The sequence below is a fragment of the Brassica rapa genome, chromosome A03 (genome assembly GCF_000309985.2).
Source record: "Brassica rapa cultivar Chiifu-401-42 chromosome A03, CAAS_Brap_v3.01, whole genome shotgun sequence".
In the NCBI taxonomy this organism is placed as follows: Eukaryota; Viridiplantae; Streptophyta; class Magnoliopsida; order Brassicales; family Brassicaceae; genus Brassica; species Brassica rapa.
The window spans coordinates 1,846,816-1,865,269 of NC_024797.2; the positions used below are offsets into that span (position 1 = coordinate 1,846,816).

Sequence of the window (18,454 nt, forward strand, 5' to 3'; positions counted from 1 at the left end):
GCTGTTATTTTTAAAAAGTAAATAAACAGGTTTATGTTAGTTTTCTTTTAGTTCGAAATTTAATGGGTTTTTTTGGTCAAAAATGTTAAATGTTCGATATCAACCGAATTAAACTGAGCTGCTTTTTTTTTTTTTGTTAAAAATATTAAGCGTTATAATCATGTTACAAATATTTATTGAAAAAAATTCTAGGATGGTCTTAAAAAAGTTTACATCTTAGAGTTCAGTTGAAGCAACAGTATGAGACTGGCCATCTTCCTTTTCCTTATCAGCCACCAATGTTCCCTTTCCAGATCTCCGAGCGGCACTGGTCAGTTCTTTAGTATCTGCTTCCTTGGGAGAAGATTGTATCTCTTCCTCATCTATTGGAAGTGTTCTCTTTGAGCCCTCTAGTGCAACCCCCAGTACTAAATTCTCTTCCATAGCTGATCTAGACACTGATGACGTTGAACCATCTGTTGTATCCTTCTTTGGTGACTTTGTCTTACTACCACTTCTCTTGGTCTTTGGTTTCTCAGCTCCTCCTGACACTTTTGCTTCATCCTTTGCGGTGGTAGCCGGTTTAGAAACCGGTTTGGCTCCTGGCTTTACTCCTCTTTCATCACGTACCTTGTTGGTGGTGTCTGAAGCGCTTTTTGGAGATTTCGATTTGTCTTCTCCATATATTTTGTACGAGGGTTCGATCACCACCGAAGGACGCTTAGAACCAACACCTCCGGGACCGTACATTGATTCTCCAAACGGTGCGTTTTCCATGTCAGCGGCTGTGTGCATCTTTCGGATTGTACGAATTGGTGTAGCTAGACGTGCTCGGTGATGGCTTATGACTCTAAGAAGGTCCAACAGTATAGCTTCCTGTTTTCGCCAACAGTGTAAAAACTTGAGCAATCCAAGAAAAAAGACTGCAGTGTAAAAACTTTTGACTTACCTTTACAGATAAGTATTCTTCGCGATGGGACGTCTTCACAAAACAAGAGATAAGTATCTGTAGAAACGAAAAATCAGATGTTAGAACCACAAAATCAAATACTTGCTGAAATATCTGATGGAAAAGAAGAAAAAGGCATAGAAGTCTAACCACAAGGGATTGATTTTCTGGATTGACATCCTCCAAGAATATCCTTCTATGCAGCTTCTGCTGCTCAACTTGAGGGTTCTTGGCCAATACTTTCCTCATGTCAGCTACTATATTCTGTTTTGGACAAGTTCAGAGCAAAAATCAGCTAACAATTTATATAGAAATAAGCCTTCAAATTACGAACAGTTTTTTTTAACTAAAGTTCTTAAACAAATGTTTATAGACTCCGAAATCTCAGATCCGGCCCTGGCACTTAACTTGCATAAACGATAATATAAGAGTTAGGAAACGCACATTTATTTTGTTAACGTCCAAGTAACTGATTGCTAGGTGAGTCTTGATACGCCAATGAGTTTTCTGAGTAATGTTTCTCACGACATTGACTGTGAACTTATGGTTTGGGATGTGGATCGCCTCTCGGTGGTCGCCTCTTACGATCGTTGGTGACCACCAACCAACATGCTGCAACAAACCATGTGAGAACCTAGGAAAAGATTCACACAATATCTTAAGCTCGAAGATTATGTATGATTACTAACCTCCACAGTACCAGACACTTCATAGCCTTCAATCTTTATTTGAATCCGCTCGTTCCTAACAAATGGCCGGGTTGCGTGGATCATAATACTTGAAAGAAAGTTTGTCAGAATCTGGAACGGCAAAAAAATCAGGTTAATCAAATATTATCTTATTCATAATAAAAATGTGAGTGAGGTCTCACCTCTCGGCCAGCAAGAGTAATCAAAACTGTCCCAAGACCTCCAGCAGTGAGCCATTTGTGAGTAGAGAAACCAAGCAACTCCATGAATAGTGCAACAGCAGCAACCCATACCGCAGAATACACTGCTTTCCCAGCAAATTGAAATCCCATCTGTTCCATTTTGGAAAAATTAGCAAACCATACTGAGTAGAAACCCAGTTAGATTTCTAATCTTGGAAGCAGAAACTTTCAGTAACATTACATACATTTCTTGCATCGTTTGGGTCACTTGTTTCAGAGAAGAGCTTCTGTGTTTGTTGGATAAGACTACATGGACACATAATCAGAAGTCATGAGATATGTAGCACTAACATATATAACATAAGATGAAAAAGATAACACGCTTACCTCGATATGCAATAGGCAAATGTAAGTACGGTTGACAATGACCTCACAAAATTCAAAAGCCGATCTTTTACAATTTTGCTAGCTTCAGTTGGAAGAACAACAGGATCTAACGCCCTTTATCCAAAATTAAACAATCTATCAATTATCTCAACAAAGCAATTCGAAAAAGTAGTATCACATATCTGAACAATGAACCTAGGAATATATATATACCTGCAGATAAATAAGGCTCCTAACCATAGCAGCAGAGGTTGAACATACGAGGTCATAACACGGTACGTACCACTCTTTTTCCATCCGTTATCATTTTTCTTCTGCAAAATTAGACCATTAATTTAAACCGAGGCAGCACAGAAAAGAGAGCATGAAAAAAAGACTAAATAGTGGCTACACTTTACATTGATTAATAGGTTTCTTCCTTGGCGAACAAGAGGCACTATACCCCACAGGGAGAAAACAAGAAAAGCAACAGCTGGCACCAACTTATTCACGTGAGGGTGTTGTTGTATTAACCTGTGTGAGCTGCAACACAAGGAGTGCAAATATTTACAGACTACATTTAAAAGGAAGCAGAGAAAGAACTACATAAATGCACCTCAAAATTTCCCACCATTAGAATTACAACATCCCTAAGGATAACCATGGCAATAACAACATTATGCCTCATAATAATAGAATTATGTAGTTTCACAACATTTCCAAGTGGTCATTCTGCAAGTGACAAGGGAAAAAAAAAAGAGAGACTTACTTTGTTAGCACCATAGTGGCAGCTCTGATAGGAGGTTCAATGACCTTGCCTCCTGCATAAAAAGAATGACACCTAAAAGCAGTGGCTCTGCATGGTACTGAAGAAATAGGCCTACGAAGATAATCCGAGAGTAAAATATTCCTGAAACCATGTTGTCCCAACTGTATAGAAAGAGAAAAAAAAAAACAATAAGTTACCAACTATCAGCAAACCAAGTTGAATGACTAAATGTAAGCTGGTTTTAAAATATTACCGGAACGCCTAATGAGAGAGGACTCTTTGATATACCCATCCTAGTACTCATGGCACTCTGAGAAGAAGCACATATTTAGAACGGGGAAGAAGATATATAAATTAAAAGAAAACGATTACAGGGGGGCTAAAACTGAAGAAACATACATCTTCTGGCTTATAGCACCCTTGGTTTCTGCAAAGACCAACGCCATGGGACAAATGCAATGAACCATAGAGGGTCATATTTTGAGCAGAGTCAATGAGGTGTTAGTAAGCACCGATCATAAGCCTCACAGTCAAACGGAAAAAAACTAAAGGGTGCCAACACGAGCTCTGCAATAGACAAATGAAACACACAAACAACAGTTCCAATGAAAGTCTACCATCTTAAGAGTAGTATTTATTCTATATAACAAAGAGTGAGAATAGTTAAAGCAATGAAAAAAGACCTATGCAGTATGATCCTTTAGACAATTAATAATCAAGACAATCTGACATTGAACTGGTAAGGAACTAGAGCGCCTCCGAACACACAAAACACTGTTCGATTCGGTCCGTGTGCCGTATTCATAACCATAAACCTAAATTATATGGATCACAACTATAAATGAACTTACATAAGCTAACTTCAACCTAATACGAACCATACAGAGCAGAAGATAAGTTAAAAACAAAATACGAATCCAAAATAGAAGTTACAATCGAAAGAATCGATGCAGAAACATGAACCTATCTATATAGAAAAGGGAACGACTCACCTCTGATTTTTTTTTAAAAATAACTCAAAGGGAAGTGACAATTAGGTTTCAAGCTTCTTTCTTCAGAGAGATGCTTCTAGGAAGAGAGGAGAGGATTCGCGCAGACTGCAATACGGTGTCGTTTCCGAATGAACAACGTTTCGACACGTCAGAATGATAGTCTCCCGCATAATGGCATTTTATTTTTTTTAAACTAACTATTCCACTTGTCGACTACAAAACATATCACTTTCCTTTTTTTCTGATAAGTACTTTCCATTTTTGTTAGACCCAAAAATATATTTTTTTCAATTTAAAATTTACAGTATTCAAACAATTATCTGTCACAGCTCTCAAGAAAACCAGAAAAATGAAGAGTTCAAATCATTTTAGAGGAGAAAGTAAATGGATAGTTTGAGTCTAAGGCTACTAGCTCATGTCTTACCATATAACAGATGTGGCTGATACAAAGTTTCCAGATGATTCAGTTGGGTCTGAAAATGTTAAACCTGCAGCACGTTGGGCTATTGAAGATCAGAGAACAGAAGAATCAAGATAAGCACTCTCTCAGATCAAACGTTCATCCTAATTACAATTTACAAACACCTCAGGGACGTCTGCACTGAACTAACCATCTGGCTCCAAAAAAAGTTACAGAGATCAAATCAAGAGCTGCAACTCTGGGAGACATACAAAATAAGATAACAGAAAGTTTACTATATGTCTATCAAGGAGCTAAACTTGGAGGTGAAGTATCAAACATGAAAAAGGAGAACAATAGGATCTCAGAAAAGCTGCAAACAGGTTTAGATCAAGTTACAAAACTGCAGCAAGAGGCTGATAAGACACCTGGGAGTTTTTGATATCTCGCAAAGATTGTGTACTAGAACTTTCTTCTTTTAAATATACAATCTTTGCGAGATATCAAAACTCGTATCCCTCTGAGGTCATTCATCTTTGATGTAAACCCTAAGAAGCAAAGACTATCACTTTTCGCTTGTATCCAACCTTCAGTGTAGAAGAAGATGAAGCCTGATATGATTCATAGAAAACGTGGACATCTCTTCACGTACTACTACGTCAAATATGTGTTATGAATATTTAAAGCTTCCTTGCATAGTTGCATGGGACTCTAACATGTACAAGAATGTGATCCATATGGTTGAGGATTTCAGTTTTTTTCAACTTAGTTATGGTATAGATTGGACTTCTAATAAGTTTTGTTATAGTTGTTAAATAGTGCGACTTCAAATCAAAGTAGTGTATCAAACGTTAAGATAGATACTACTTTAATTTGCATCTGATTATTGTATTAGGAAATATACCGAAGTTTATAATTTTGAGTTATAATAATATTGGTGAAGCTTGTGAATTACTTTACATTCCTACTTATATGATGTGTAAAAAACATATAAATAACATTTATTTTTACTATTATAACCTTTTTTTTAAAAGACAGAAAAAGTCATGTGGCCATCAGCCATCTATCTACAGCTAGCAGCCTAGCACAATCGTGTTAGTCTAAAGCTTTCACGGCTGTTGTTTGACTAATGGACGATTCATACATCTTCGTGATCTTTGCCGTAAACGAAAGAAATTACACAAATAAATTTATCAGGTTTTGTCACTTTTCCATTGTTAACATCTATTAGTTGTATATTAATACTTTCATTAGCGATTGTACCAAAATTTACTCGTTAATCTATGTACACAATAATAGTAATTTTTAAGAGGTGAGTAAAGTGCAAGCATCATTACCCAGTGTGTAAATTACCCACTAAACACGGAGTTACTGTCAGAAAATGTAATCTTTATTCTTATTATATTTTATAATTCATCCAAAACTTTATTTTATTTTTTGTCTTCTGTGAAGGTTAATCTTTTAAATTAATCCATCATGTCCTAAATTTGGTTTCATACGTTTTTTTTTAAATCCAAATTTTATATCTGTAAAACTATTCTGGAAATTTCTCTAATAAAATCTTCCAGATTTATAAATAAATCATTTTGATTTCCAGTCTTGGTTCAGGAAAGATCTTTTCATTTACTTAATTCTTTTGTGATTAGTACTTAAGTATGCAAACTTGTAATACTGATCAATGAAATATATTAACCCATTGGTTAAAAAAAAATCTTATAATTTTCCTAACGAAAAGTTGTTCTAATTAAATCAAACAATCGAAACAGTCCATCGTTGAAAATATTTGTTTTACTGCTAATTTGAGTCTTTGCCCCTAAAAGTTTGCCTAATATACAACCAAAACATCCTAGAGTTTAAAAAGACAAAGCTTAAAGTGAAAATATTTAAGAATTAAATATTTTTGGGGGAACAAAAAGAATGAAAGAGATTGTTTAGTCAAGGAGATTACGACAAAAGATGAGAGATTATGATAGCAAAGGAGGACAGTGTCGCACGTGCAACACCGAAATCTTCGACCAGAAACGGGTAGATTGGTGCACTCTGCACACGTGCCTCCTCGGTCAAAGGTCAAAAGCAACTAATACATTTATCACTAGTCATTGGACCTCCCAAACTATTAAAACTAACATTAATTTCATAGTGGCATTTTTTATGAAATTGCAGGGTATCCAAGATACGGATTAGATTAGGCGACTATGTTGGCAAAGAGACTTTCAGAACTAATTAAGAATTTCGAAAATAAATAGTAATCTTTTAAGGTTTGTTCATGTTATTGGCATCCTTCGCACCTTAATAGATAATTGATTCGGAATGTATAAAATCATGATGGATTGATATGTAATATTTTGTGTATTAGATAGCTTATACTATATAATATCAACAAAAATAAAATAAATTGCATATTGAATTATATATGAAATTATCATTATGAATCACTCAAAAGGGAAACTAGAGAGGGAGACAACGCGGAAGCATGCGTTTATCAGTCACGTCCTCGGACATGGAACTTAGCATTTTTATATGATTTGCAGAGAATTACTATGTACTTTTTTCGTCAATGGTAAACATCAGTTCTATACAAAAAAGGGGCAGATGTGACGAATGCCCATCCCTACGTGTGATCTCACATGCAATTAAGAGATTTTAAAGCGCAAGTTTTCCAGAGAGACAAATAGTTAGACAAATATTTTTAAATTGACCATACTTTTAAATCGACCAAAGGAAAACTTTTAAGGTGAGTATGAAGACTGAGGACAAATGTTAGGATGTATATTTTAAAAGCGTGTAACCGAATGTATCACCAAGACCTTTTAATGAGTATAATGCTACGTCACTCTGGCCAGAACCCTGACGAGAGGCCACGTCCGCGTGCAATTTTAAACAAAAACACCCATGCCATATCGCATAATTTAAAACGTATTCTCTTTCTCTTATATTTCTTTGTGAACATGGCTCCTACAATTTTACGGTCGAGTATGAACGAAAATCTTTGATTACGGTTTATGTTATTATAGCTAAACACGATACAATTGCCAAATTCGTGATTGATCATCAATGTTTTGTCAAAAAAATAACTGAGCAACATGATTTTCAGCATGCATTAATAAATTATTACTATTTAAATATGGTGATAAAAATATGAGATTTAAATGTATAGTTCGATCACATATATCATCATTTCATAAACCCTTTAACAAAAAAAAAAAATCATCATTTCTTATTTATGATTAGCGAGGGTTTTGACAAGCGAATGATAAAAAACGGCAATGATTCACGAAAACATGATGACCAACAAATAAAACGTTTTGAAGAATTACATGTCGATTTGTCCATCAACACATTCCTATATAAGGTAACAGACCAAATCTTTCAGTGTGCCACAATCCATATGATGGTCAACGGACTCAATACTTCCAATTGTCGTCTCCGCTGGTCACATCGACCAAACTTCTGTGTTACAATACCGATGGACCGACTCACGTACACACACGTCCATATATTGTATTAGATATTTAACATATTGTATTCAGTTGCTACTCTTGTTAGTGGCAACCAAGCGTATCGACGTAATTCACTCTCATGTCTTTGATCTCATTTCGACCTATCAAGAAAAGAGATTATATCGAGGTAGTGCGTTTCCATCTAATTGCCTAAAAGACAATTGTTTACTACTTGCGTTGACTCAAACATGTGAAGTGAAATATTAACCGCATCTATATGGAGTTGTGGTTTATGTATGATAGTCGATATAATAATATGTTAAGATAATCGACCTTAGAGGATGGTATATACATGTTTCAAGGATGGCAGATGTATATTTTTTTGGTGAACAGATGGCAGATATTTACTTAGATACTATAATTAGTTTATTGGAGATACAAACTACATTTAAAAATAGAATGTTGAAAATGTTCGAGGTTCAATAAAGTAGAAGTATAGGATAGATTAATAAACAATACGACATCAAACCTAATCACGTGCCTTAATTGCTGGGCCTTTCTTTTTTCCTTGAAATATTTTTTTATGTGCTTCGTTTTTACAGAAGAAACCCGCCTTCTCATCCGGCATATTGTTCCCCACAAGCTTTTTTTTTTTCTTTCTTTGCTTCTCGATCTCTCGACTTCTTCAGAATTAATATTTTTAATAATTTCTACTTGAACTTTTAGTTCTGGCCGGAGATTAATACTTTGTTCCAAATGTAGGTAGTTTTAGGTCATTTCCAACCCATGCTACTATATTTTGGTGTGAAAACTACACAATTTTAGTGTCAATTTTTTTTTTCATATCTAACCACAACACCAAAATTTTATTTTGATTTTTATATTATTTAGTTAGAAATTTTATTATTAATATATATATATATATATGTATATATGTATAAATCAAATTATTATGTAATTATATTGCACAAAAATTTATAACACTAAATATTTGTTTTAAAATAAGTTATTTTTATTTTTAAATATAATAATATCAAAATAACAAACTAAAATAAACTATTCCAATATCTGTAATTATTTAATTACTATATAAATATTTATCTATTTTATATGTGTTTATCTTGCCATTGATACTTATCTAATTAATATTTTATTAATAAAATTAAGTGAATAGTATTTAGCAGTACTGTAGCTTTGCACTAAAATGGTGTAATTTTTACAGTTGGATTAGAGAAGTTTTGATGTAGAAATTACACTAAAATGATGTTTTGAAATTGGTTGAAGATTATCTTAGTAAAAAGAATTTGTTTCATAATATAAGTAGTTTACATATTGAGATATTTCAATAAAGTAATGTTAAGTTTTTTATAATTGATTGAATTAATTGATTAAGTGATATATTTTTTTAAATAATAACTTTTTAAATATTTGTGTTTTTAGACAAAACTACTTACAATTAGAAACAGCGGGAGTAGCAATTATACGTATGCAAGAACATTGTATTTTAACCGGCCCTATACAATTTTACCCGGGACTTGACTGTTTTCTTTTGACCCCAAAGGTTAGCTAGTATTTGTTCCTTTCTAATACTCACTTGGCATCCTACACTATAACTACCCTCTTATACTTTAATGCACCCTATAATCTATATTTCATAAACGTGAGGTGTGATGGACTCATGTGAGCCTTTCATACATAAAACAATTTACTCTTTTATAATGTTTTAGTTAGCATAATAAGAAAATTCGCAGTGTAACTATGTTTATTTGTACAAAAAATAATTGTTTTTCTCTTCGTTTTATACATATCTTAACTATTTTTTCATTTTTGTGATAATATATGACTCGTTAATATAAATCCATCCCCAAACTAAAAAGTTTGTTGGATGTAAATGAATGTATCTTGTACAAAATAGAATAAGAGGCCTGAATATGAAATATTAACTAATGAGGGGTTAGAGTGTAAATAAAAAACGCAGCCGATAAAAAGCTAAAACAACCTGACCCGAAAGAGTAAAATCCGGTTGGGTGGGTTTAAATAAAGAGTGGGCATGAGAGAACAAAGTGTCGCAATGCATGCACGACAAGTGGAAACAACTAGTGGTTTGGTTTACTTTGTTTTGGAGTTAAGGTGGTAATTTGGGAATTAAATTTCACTTCCCAAATCTTTTGCATCCTTGTTAAGTGGTTTAATTAAATTATCACCTTCAAAACAACACAATTACAAAGCTAGAATAGATCTCTCTCTCTCTCCTGTATTACGCCGGGCGACACAGAAGAAACCGCTGTATTTTTTCTAAAACTCTTTTTCTCTCCCAACTCTACATGCACATTCTCCCTCTCTCTCTCTCTCTCTCTCTCTCTCTCTCTCTACTGCAACTGCATTATTATTATTTTTGATTAAATAAAACGAGCGCCCCATCTTCTTTCTCCCTCCCCTCTCCTTTCTTTTTAAGTAGACGTCTCAGACGTTCCTTAAAGAGCTTCTGCTTCCCATCTTCTTTTCTCTTCTCCTCGGACAACTGTTTACATTCAATAGAATAGATAGATCTTTTGATAAATAACCTCGTGATTATCGTTTCCTACAAGTATTTCATATATTAGTCTTCTTCCCACAAATGCAGTTCTCTGAAAGCTTAGTGTAACGTTTGATCAGGTTTGTATTTTTCTTTATAAAAGAATAACCTTTTTTTCTGGATTTCTACTTAAATCTCTTTTGTCCTTTTCTGAAGAACCAGTATAGAAATTTATAGGCGGTTCCATTCTCTCTCCTAATTTTTTTTATTAATTTAATCAAATCTTTACCAGGGTCTAACGAAGAACAACAACAAACAAGAGAGAGAAAGCAAAAAAAGTGAACTAGATGGCTCCGATGACGAACTGGTTAACGTTTTCTTTGTCACCAATGGAGATGTTGAGGTCATCTGATCAGTCTCAGTTCGTGTCCTATGACGCTTCTTCCGCCGCCTCATCTCCTTACCTCCTCGATAATTTCTATGGTAATTAAATAAAATAAACTACTTCTTTCTTTTAATCTTTGAGGTACTAAACGAAACACGAAATGATTGTAGTGTTACATAGTATAGGCTCTAGTAACCGACTTGGTAGCTTAAATGCTTTATCCTATAAACCGAGTTGTGCTGAACTCAGCTTCCCCCTCGTGTTCTTCTCTGACTGACTTTGTCTGTTTCCGACAAAAGGGCAAAAGAAAAAAAATAGTTTTTTTCTTTTCTCATACGGAAAAAAATAAAGACTTCTTTGTATGTAGGTTGGACGAATCAAAAGCCTCAGGAAGAAGAAGAAGCTCAGATAACAGCTTCTATGGCGGATTCAACAATCCTAACATCCTTCGTGGACTCACAGAATCATTCTCAGAACCATATCCCAAAGCTAGAAGATTTTCTCGGTGACTTCCGTTACTCCGACAACAGCCAAACAGAGACACAAGACTCTTCTTCCCTCACTCATATCTACGATCCACGTCACCACCAGAACCAAACCGGGTTTTACTCTGATCATAGCCACGATTTCAAAGCCATGACCGGTTTTCAAACCGCTTTTTCAACGAACTCCGGTTCTGAAGTCGACGACTCGGTTTCAATGAGCCGGACTCATCTCGCAGGAGAGTATTTGGGACACGTGGTGGAGTCTTCTGGTCAGGAGCTTGGTTTTATTCACGGTGGAGCTAACACAGGAGGAGCTTTGTCACTTGGGGTTAACACTAACAACACTAATAATCAGATTTCTGAGTATAACTACCGTGCTAATAACAATGGTGAGAGAATCATCAACAATAACAACAGAGAGAAGACAGATTCTGAGAAGGAGAAGCCTGTTGTGGCAGTGGAAAGATCAGATTCTTCTAACAAGAAGGTCGCTGATACGTTTGGACAAAGGACTTCCATTTACCGAGGAGTTACAAGGTATGTTCAAAACCAAGAAGAGTCAAAGGAGTTGTGTTGTCATTAGTCAAAGCCATTGACTGAAGTTTTTAATTTTTTGGTAATTAAATGAAGTATTAATGTGAATTTTGATTGATGCAGACATAGATGGACGGGAAGGTATGAAGCTCATCTATGGGATAATAGCTGTAGGCGAGAAGGTCAGGCCAGGAAAGGACGTCAAGGTATATTTTTCTTTTCTTTTCAATCTAGTTGATTTCATCACTGTTACAATCTTTCTTGACGTCAAGAATTACAATCTCGTGTGGTTATTTTGGTTTTACATATATGTCGTTTAGGCATATGCTGTTTTGCTTGTGAATCCTTAGTGTTTTTCCCCCTTGTCCCTAAGTGGGATTTAGAAGGATTAAGAAGAGTGAGCTATAGGATAAGTTTGTCAATGAAATTGAATGCAAGATTCAAAAGAAGCTTTACCTTTTTTCCTCTTATTTTATTGATCTGTCTACATCTTTATTATGATGATTGATTGAAAATTTGGGTGACTACATTTGCTAAGGGTAGCCAAAGTTTTTAACTTTGACAATACTTTTGAGTCAGAACTTAGGGATAAAAGAGAAGGGTATGAAATATAATACTATAAGATATAGTTGTTGTTCGTTGAATTTTCATATATTTAGCCGAAGGGTGCCGCCATTTTGTTCCTTTGTCTCTATTACATTTTCAAAATTCTTTCATTTCAGCCAAAAGGTACATACGCTGGGTCCCAATGGCATTGCCTATATGATGCAACCTCTGTTTCTTTGATTGACATGTTTTTGGTCCCACTTTGACCCTATAATCCCACATTTTTTCTTCACCTACAAATTGTTAAGCATATACTATATGATTTGATGTTATGTAGTAGGCATGTGATGTGAGACCATTGGCCTGTTTCTTCAGTATTTAGCTTCATACGGGTTGAAGTGAAGAGTACTTGGGTTAGTTAGAGGTTATTTTTAATTTATTTGTCGAGTGCAAAACATGATGCTACTTCAGTGAAAATAGATGAAAATTTAAATGAAAATTGTAAAAGATTTGTAGTGTTTCTGCTGTCCATAAGGTGTCAGATTGATTTACATGTAGAGTTCACATCAACAAAGCAAAGTCTGAATATTCTCAGTAGCTTTTGCTTTATTTTTATATATGTTCTTGCTTTGGGCTACCAGTACTACCTCCACCAACAAGAGTGGGGATCTAGGGTTTGACCACATCCAAGACTTCCATTCTTTCTCTTTTTGTTTGTATCTTTTCAAATTCTCTCACTTTTGCTTTCTGACTATTATGACCGGTATCAAAATATCCAAAAAGAATCTGAAACATAACGTTGTGGTTGATATTTAATTTCCCTTTACATGGTCTGCATTATTTTCTTGCATAACAGAACCAATGTTAGACTAATAGAATTTCTTTGGTAATATTTGTTACATATCCTTTAAGCATTTTGATCATTTCGTTGTCTAAATACTTTCCTCTTTTGTACGCATGTGCCATCGATGGATACCGGCTTTTGCTTAAATCAACAGTATACTTGGGTAAGAACAATATCTCAACTAGTCAGTTCTAGATCAATAAACAATAATCGACATGCATTTAATAAAACTGTTTCTTTTGTGAAATATTAGGTGGATATGACAAAGAAGATAAGGCAGCACGAGCTTACGATCTAGCAGCTCTGAAGTACTGGAATACTGCTGCTACCACCAATTTTCCTGTACGTACCTTCCTTCTCCTCTTCTGATTTGGTCCGTTAGTGTTTTTTATTTATATTGGTCACGATTTGCTAATTTCTTATAATGATTTTAGATTACGAACTACTCAAAAGAATTAGAGGAAATGAAGCACATGACCAAACAAGAGTTCATTGCTTCCCTTAGGAGGTAATATCCATAAACAAGACCATTTTTTTTGTGTCAAAGGTTTATATATATGTGTGTGTTTTTATAGTAACCCCGAGGTTAAACCGATATAATTACAGGAAGAGTAGTGGATTCTCTAGAGGAGCTTCCATGTACCGAGGTGTAACAAGACATCATCAACAAGGACGTTGGCAAGCTAGGATAGGCCGTGTTGCCGGCAACAAAGATCTTTACCTCGGAACCTTTGGTAAGTCAAATCAATAAACTTCAATAAAGATATTAATGATCACCAAGCTAAGGTTCTAAATATTATTATTTATTTTTTTGGTGTTGGTGTTGGTGTTGTAGCAACGGAAGAGGAAGCAGCTGAGGCATACGACATAGCAGCGATCAAATTCAGAGGAATAAACGCTGTAACCAACTTTGAGATGAACCGTTACGACGTTGAAGCCATCATGAAGAGTGCACTTCCTATCGGTGGTGCAGCAAAACGTCTCAAGCTCTCTTTAGAATCTGAGCAGAAACCTATCATCGGTCATCATCAACTCCACCATTTTCAGCAACAACATCAACAGCTTCAGTCCTCTCCCAATGACAGTAGCATTAACTTCGCTCTTTGTCCTAGCTCAGACGTTCAGCCTCAGATGATTCCATGTGGAATCCCTTTTGAAGCAGCTTCTCTTTACCATCACCAACAGCAACAACAACAACAGAACTTTTTCCAGCATTTTCCGGCGAATGCAGCTTCTGATTCGACGGACTCTAATAATAACTCCAACGTTCAAAGCTCAATGGGACTAATGGCGCCAAATGCAGCAGCTGAGTTCTTCCTCTGGCCTAATCAGTCTTACTAGAATCGACATGTGATTTGGAGTCTGTTTTTGTTTGGTTAAGTTCTTAATAGTCTTTTAAGGGATACAACTTCCTGATTATGGCTAACCTATAAGCTGATTAGAAGAATATGAAAATCTCACTTGCGTCTATTTTTTTTGGGTTTCATTAACTGTTGTTTAGGCAGGAGTAGATGCGGGTGAAAAGTGGAAGAGCTGAAAACAGTTGGGGTTATTATTGTATCAAATTATAAACTCGGTGGTGAAAATGGTAGGTTTTCGGAATTAGGGGTGGTTTCGTTATCCTTTTTTCTATGTATCAGGGCACTGTACTCTGCTTTCTATTATCGTTACCGTCTAGCATGTCTCCCTGATCTTCTGCTTCATTATAAATTTTCGTGCTCATTAAGCGAAAAAAAATATTTTATCTTGAAAAAGTGGAAGAGCTGAGAACAGTTCTTCGCTGTATATCTTCATGAGACTAGTGTTCTTTTAAGGCTTCGTTTAAAACTATAATGATGTGCCTTCTTATTCACATCGACGATCTCAAACTGCATTACTAACCATTCTTTTCATGTCTGAATGAGTTTTCCATGGTTTTTCTAGCTTCCAAAATTTTAGGACCGACCATGTTTAATTGGGTTAGTTAGTTAGTGACAGAGCCATATGTCTCTCTCCAAAAGTCCAAATTAAATGGCCACTAAACTCACCAATCTGAGAAGTTGCAATATAATATGATATTTAAATGACTAGAAGTACATATGCCAACAAGAAGCGCCTGTAGCTCAGTGGATAGAGCGTCTGTTTCCTAAGCAGAAGGCCGTAGGTTCGACCCCTACCTGGCGCGACAAATTTAAGTTTTTTATTTCTTTTTTTTTTGTCTTCCAAAGCCTTCTTGAAGGGTATCAGTGTTTTTTTTTAAAAAAATGGAGTTTATGCATTAAAATTGGAGACTGAGATAGGAATTAATATCTTTAATTGAAGAAACTTGTTTCACAAGCAAGAGTAACAGAAACAATAGGTATCAAATTACACAGAGACGCAAGAACAAAATGCAATACAAACACACGCATATATCCACACAGAGAAAGAAACAAAAGTACAAAAAGCAACAGAGATCTTACTTACTCAACGACCAAGTTGAGCACTTGAAAACGTCGCTGTCGCAGCTCCACCAGAGCTAACCGATGTTCCAGTACTCGAAGACGACACATGATAACTAGCAACAGGCATTTTACTCGGAAGATGAGGCAACGGTGCTTCGAAACTCAACACCTGGATCGCTTGTTTTATCGAAGGCCTCGAGTTCCTATCAGGATGAGCACACCATAACCCCACAACCATAAGACACTCGGCTTGCTTCTCATCAAAACTATCAACCCCAAGTTTATCATCAACGGCTGTGACCACTTCTCCTCTCCCATACAAGTCCCACACTCTCTCCACAAGGCTCGTTTCAGGCTCCACTCTTCCTTGTCTCGGATCAACAGACTTTCTCCCCGTTACAATCTCCAGCGTGACAACACCAAAACTATAAACATCAGACTCTTTGCTCGCCCTCCCCGTGCTTATGTACTCAGGAGCCATGTAACCAAACGTTCCCGCCAACCCCGTGGTCTGCGGGCCCAGCTCGTGGTCCATCAGCCTAGCTAACCCGAAATCACCAAGCTTGGCGTTGAAATTAGAGTCAAGCATCACGTTACTCGCTTTAATATCTCTATGCACAACGCACTGCTCCCACTCCTCGTGTAGATAAAGCAGAGCAGACGCTATACCTAGAGTTACCTTGCACCTCACGGGCCAAGCGAGATGCGGCTTTTTACCAAATAAGTGAGCGTCTAGGCTACCGTTTGGCATGAACTCGTACACCATTAGAAACTCGTCTTTCTCGTGACACCAACCGATGAGTTGCACAAGGTTCCGATGCCTCAAACTGCTGATTATCTTCACCTCCGTTATGAACTCTCTTTTCCCCTGCTTAGACCCGCCTGCGAACTTCTTCACCGCAACCATCATGTCTAAGCCGTTTAAGTAGCCTTTGTAAACCGCTCCGAACCCTCCTTCCCCTAGCTTCCTATCCTCAGAGAAGTTGTTAGCAGCTGATGCGAGTTCCCTGTAAGTAAACTTTCTCGGCCCTGCTCCTCTTTCGAGATCTTCATTTATCGATGTCAAGTTCGCTATCTCCTCTGCTCTCTTCTTCCGTTTCAAGAAGACGACGAGGGAGACAGTGAGAAACGTCAGCAAGACAAAACCAGAAGCCGAAACACCGATGATCAACCCTTTCCTGTCTTTTTCAGTTTTCTCGACATCATCATCTCTTATTAGTTCAAGGCTTGAGCTGTACTCCCACGACAGAAGTCTATTCCCTTCAGTGGACCCACCAGACGTCGCACTAAACCCAACAGTGACTTCTGACGGCAGCACCTTGGAAAGATCAATGATGTAAGAAAGGCTCGAGTTCTCCTTAGGATCAGACGTCGTGTCGTATCTCCAAGAGACGCTCAAGTTTCTTCTAGCGGAATCGTAGACGATCACCACGCGGCCTATGTCTCTACTGTGCGTGGAAGCGTTCCAAGAAGTTACGTTGGAAGAGACAAGAGAGTTGTTGTTGATTCCTACGTGAGACGTCATGTCGAGAGGATCCCAGTTTGTATTAGTAAAGGTATCAAACTCGACGTGGACGAGCGGGTAAGAAGAAGAGAGCACGTTGGTTTCGTTGAACAGACCCAAGAAACCACCGGCTGAGTTGGGAGGCATTTGGATTCCGGCTGGAGCGAGGAAGAAAGCGAAGCCGTGACCGTAGTTACCGAACGCAACGCCACGAGTGTCGATCCTGAAGGAGAAGCTGGTAGTGAAATCAGAAGGCTTGCCTATCTCAGGATCCCATAGAGGTATCTTTTTACCGTAAGTAGCCCAACCGGAACGGCAAGTGTAGTCAATGTTGGTAAGCTCAACAGCGCCGTTAGCTCTTGCATCTCCTTGGTACACTACTTCGGGAATATCTGACCCGAAACGAGGTATGTTGAAGTGAACTGAACAGACAAAAGGGAGAAACGAAACAAAGGAAAACAAGAAGATTGAGTTGGCCATTTTGCTATTAACACAAAGAGACCAATTTGGTGCTATTGATATGTTATGTATGATTGCTACTGATCAGCCTGATCCCAATACACATAAACAATCATCAGGTCACAACAACAATAGTTGACCTTAAGAGTAAACAAATCAAAATCCAAATTGAATATTCTAATGAATATGACATGAAAGGATTATTAAAATGTGGAAGACATGTTGTAGCTTAAGATAATCACAAGGCATATATCAAAGACAAAACATCACTTTTATTCCAAGCAATGTGACTTCAAAAATAAAGTTTACCAGCAGAATCACAATGAAAAGTGGACCATTAACACTTACCTTTTCCACAGAGCTAGTTTATGCACAGAACAACCACCATGATTTTGAACAAGAGACGAATGGTCACCAACAACAGAGGCGGTTTAACTGTAAAACTTAGGAACATGTCAATGCACAGTAAGTAAGAACCATGGCCTGCAACATTTAAAAACCCTACAAGAGAAAAGTACATAGAAAGGAAAAAGTCTTGAGACTTTTTGAGAATAAACAAAACTGTACGGATATATATATTTTATGAAGAACAAATGGATATGAAAACAACTTCCCCCAAGTCAATGACAAAACCTAGGATTAGAAAAATAAGCTCATCTGAAGAGCCAGCTCAACCTCAGCATAAAACTACCTACCATCAATCTTCTAATCGTAGTTTTCTTCTTATTTGTTTTGTCAACTAAAAGTCTATCTGTTACCACTAAAATGAATTCTAATGAGAAAGCAATAGAATTGACCTTAAGAATAAACAAATGGTTATCATAAGTCTTTACCCTACGTGCAAGAATCAATCAATCAATCAACACCAAAAAAAACATTATCTTTGAAAGTGATGTAATCATGTGAAACTTTAAAAGAAAGTAGAAATGAGATTATAATGTTTGTAACCATGGATCATGCAGTTCAGAAAACGACTTATCAGTAACACATCAC

At 36.5% G+C, this 18,454-nt stretch overlaps 3 protein-coding genes and 1 non-coding gene across 6 annotated transcripts; 2 read left to right on the forward strand and 2 right to left on the reverse strand.

Annotated features, from left to right (window-relative positions):
- Positions 1–108: 108 nt before the first annotated feature.
- Positions 109–4,151, reverse strand: LOC103855872 (mechanosensitive ion channel protein 2, chloroplastic). 2 transcript variants are annotated; one of them, XM_009132917.3, is made up of 14 exons: positions 3,927–4,151; positions 3,334–3,501; positions 3,188–3,244; positions 2,935–3,095; positions 2,585–2,708; positions 2,400–2,500; positions 2,187–2,300; positions 2,045–2,105; positions 1,800–1,949; positions 1,618–1,728; positions 1,373–1,540; positions 1,079–1,192; positions 929–985; positions 109–855 (listed from the first exon to the last, which is right to left on the reverse strand). In XM_009132917.3, exons 2-14 carry the CDS (start codon positions 3,409–3,411, stop codon positions 217–219), a joined length of 1,935 nt encoding a protein of 644 aa, XP_009131165.2. In that variant the 5' UTR covers positions 3,412–3,501; positions 3,927–4,151; the 3' UTR covers positions 109–216. The 2 variants fall into 2 exon arrangements, with proteins under 2 accessions (XP_009131165.2, XP_018512984.2); XM_018657468.2 differs by lacking the exon at positions 3,927–4,151 and having other exon boundaries at positions 3,334–3,916.
- Positions 4,152–8,864: 4,713 nt separating this feature from the next.
- On the forward strand, positions 8,865–14,766 carry LOC103855873 (AP2-like ethylene-responsive transcription factor AIL6). 2 transcript variants are annotated; one of them, XM_033286900.1, is made up of 9 exons: positions 8,865–10,052; positions 10,574–10,764; positions 11,034–11,688; positions 11,809–11,891; positions 13,230–13,238; positions 13,329–13,417; positions 13,510–13,583; positions 13,682–13,809; positions 13,911–14,766. In XM_033286900.1, exons 2-9 carry the CDS (start codon positions 10,629–10,631, stop codon positions 14,414–14,416), a joined length of 1,680 nt encoding a protein of 559 aa, XP_033142791.1. In that variant the 5' UTR covers positions 8,865–10,052; positions 10,574–10,628; the 3' UTR covers positions 14,417–14,766. The 2 variants fall into 2 exon arrangements, with proteins under 2 accessions (XP_033142791.1, XP_009131167.1); XM_009132919.3 differs by lacking the exon at positions 8,865–10,052 and adding an exon at positions 10,084–10,421.
- A 169-nt stretch (positions 14,767–14,935) lies between these two features.
- LOC103855874 (L-type lectin-domain containing receptor kinase IX.1-like) lies at positions 14,936–18,329 on the reverse strand. Its single transcript, XM_009132920.3, has one exon. It carries the CDS (start codon positions 17,480–17,482, stop codon positions 15,521–15,523), a length of 1,962 nt encoding a protein of 653 aa, XP_009131168.1. The 5' UTR covers positions 17,483–18,329; the 3' UTR covers positions 14,936–15,520.
- On the forward strand, positions 15,167–15,239 carry TRNAR-CCU. The gene has a single exon. It is a non-coding gene; the product is annotated as a tRNA-Arg (tRNA).
- Positions 18,330–18,454: the final 125 nt, after the last annotated feature.

Excerpts from the sequence above, each read along its gene's own strand:
- LOC103855872 (XM_009132917.3), bottom strand. The coding sequence starts at position 3,411 with ATGACCCTCTATGGTTCATTGCATTTGTCCCATGGCGTTGGTCTTTGC. Across the intron at positions 2,709-2,934 it reads GCCACTATGGTGCTAACAAA|CTCACACAGGTTAATACAAC; the intron begins GTAAGTCTCTCT and ends CTTGTGTTGCAG. Across the intron at positions 2,501-2,584 it reads GAAGAAACCTATTAATCAAT|AAGAAAAATGATAACGGATG; the intron begins GTAAAGTGTAGC and ends CTAATTTTGCAG.
- LOC103855873 (XM_033286900.1), top strand. The coding sequence starts at position 10,629 with ATGGCTCCGATGACGAACTGGTTAACGTTTTCTTTGTCACCAATGGAG. Across the intron at positions 10,765-11,033 it reads CCTCCTCGATAATTTCTATG|GTTGGACGAATCAAAAGCCT; the intron begins GTAATTAAATAA and ends CTTTGTATGTAG. Across the intron at positions 13,810-13,910 it reads TCTTTACCTCGGAACCTTTG|CAACGGAAGAGGAAGCAGCT; the intron begins GTAAGTCAAATC and ends TTGGTGTTGTAG.
- LOC103855874 (XM_009132920.3), bottom strand. The coding sequence starts at position 17,482 with ATGGCCAACTCAATCTTCTTGTTTTCCTTTGTTTCGTTTCTCCCTTTT.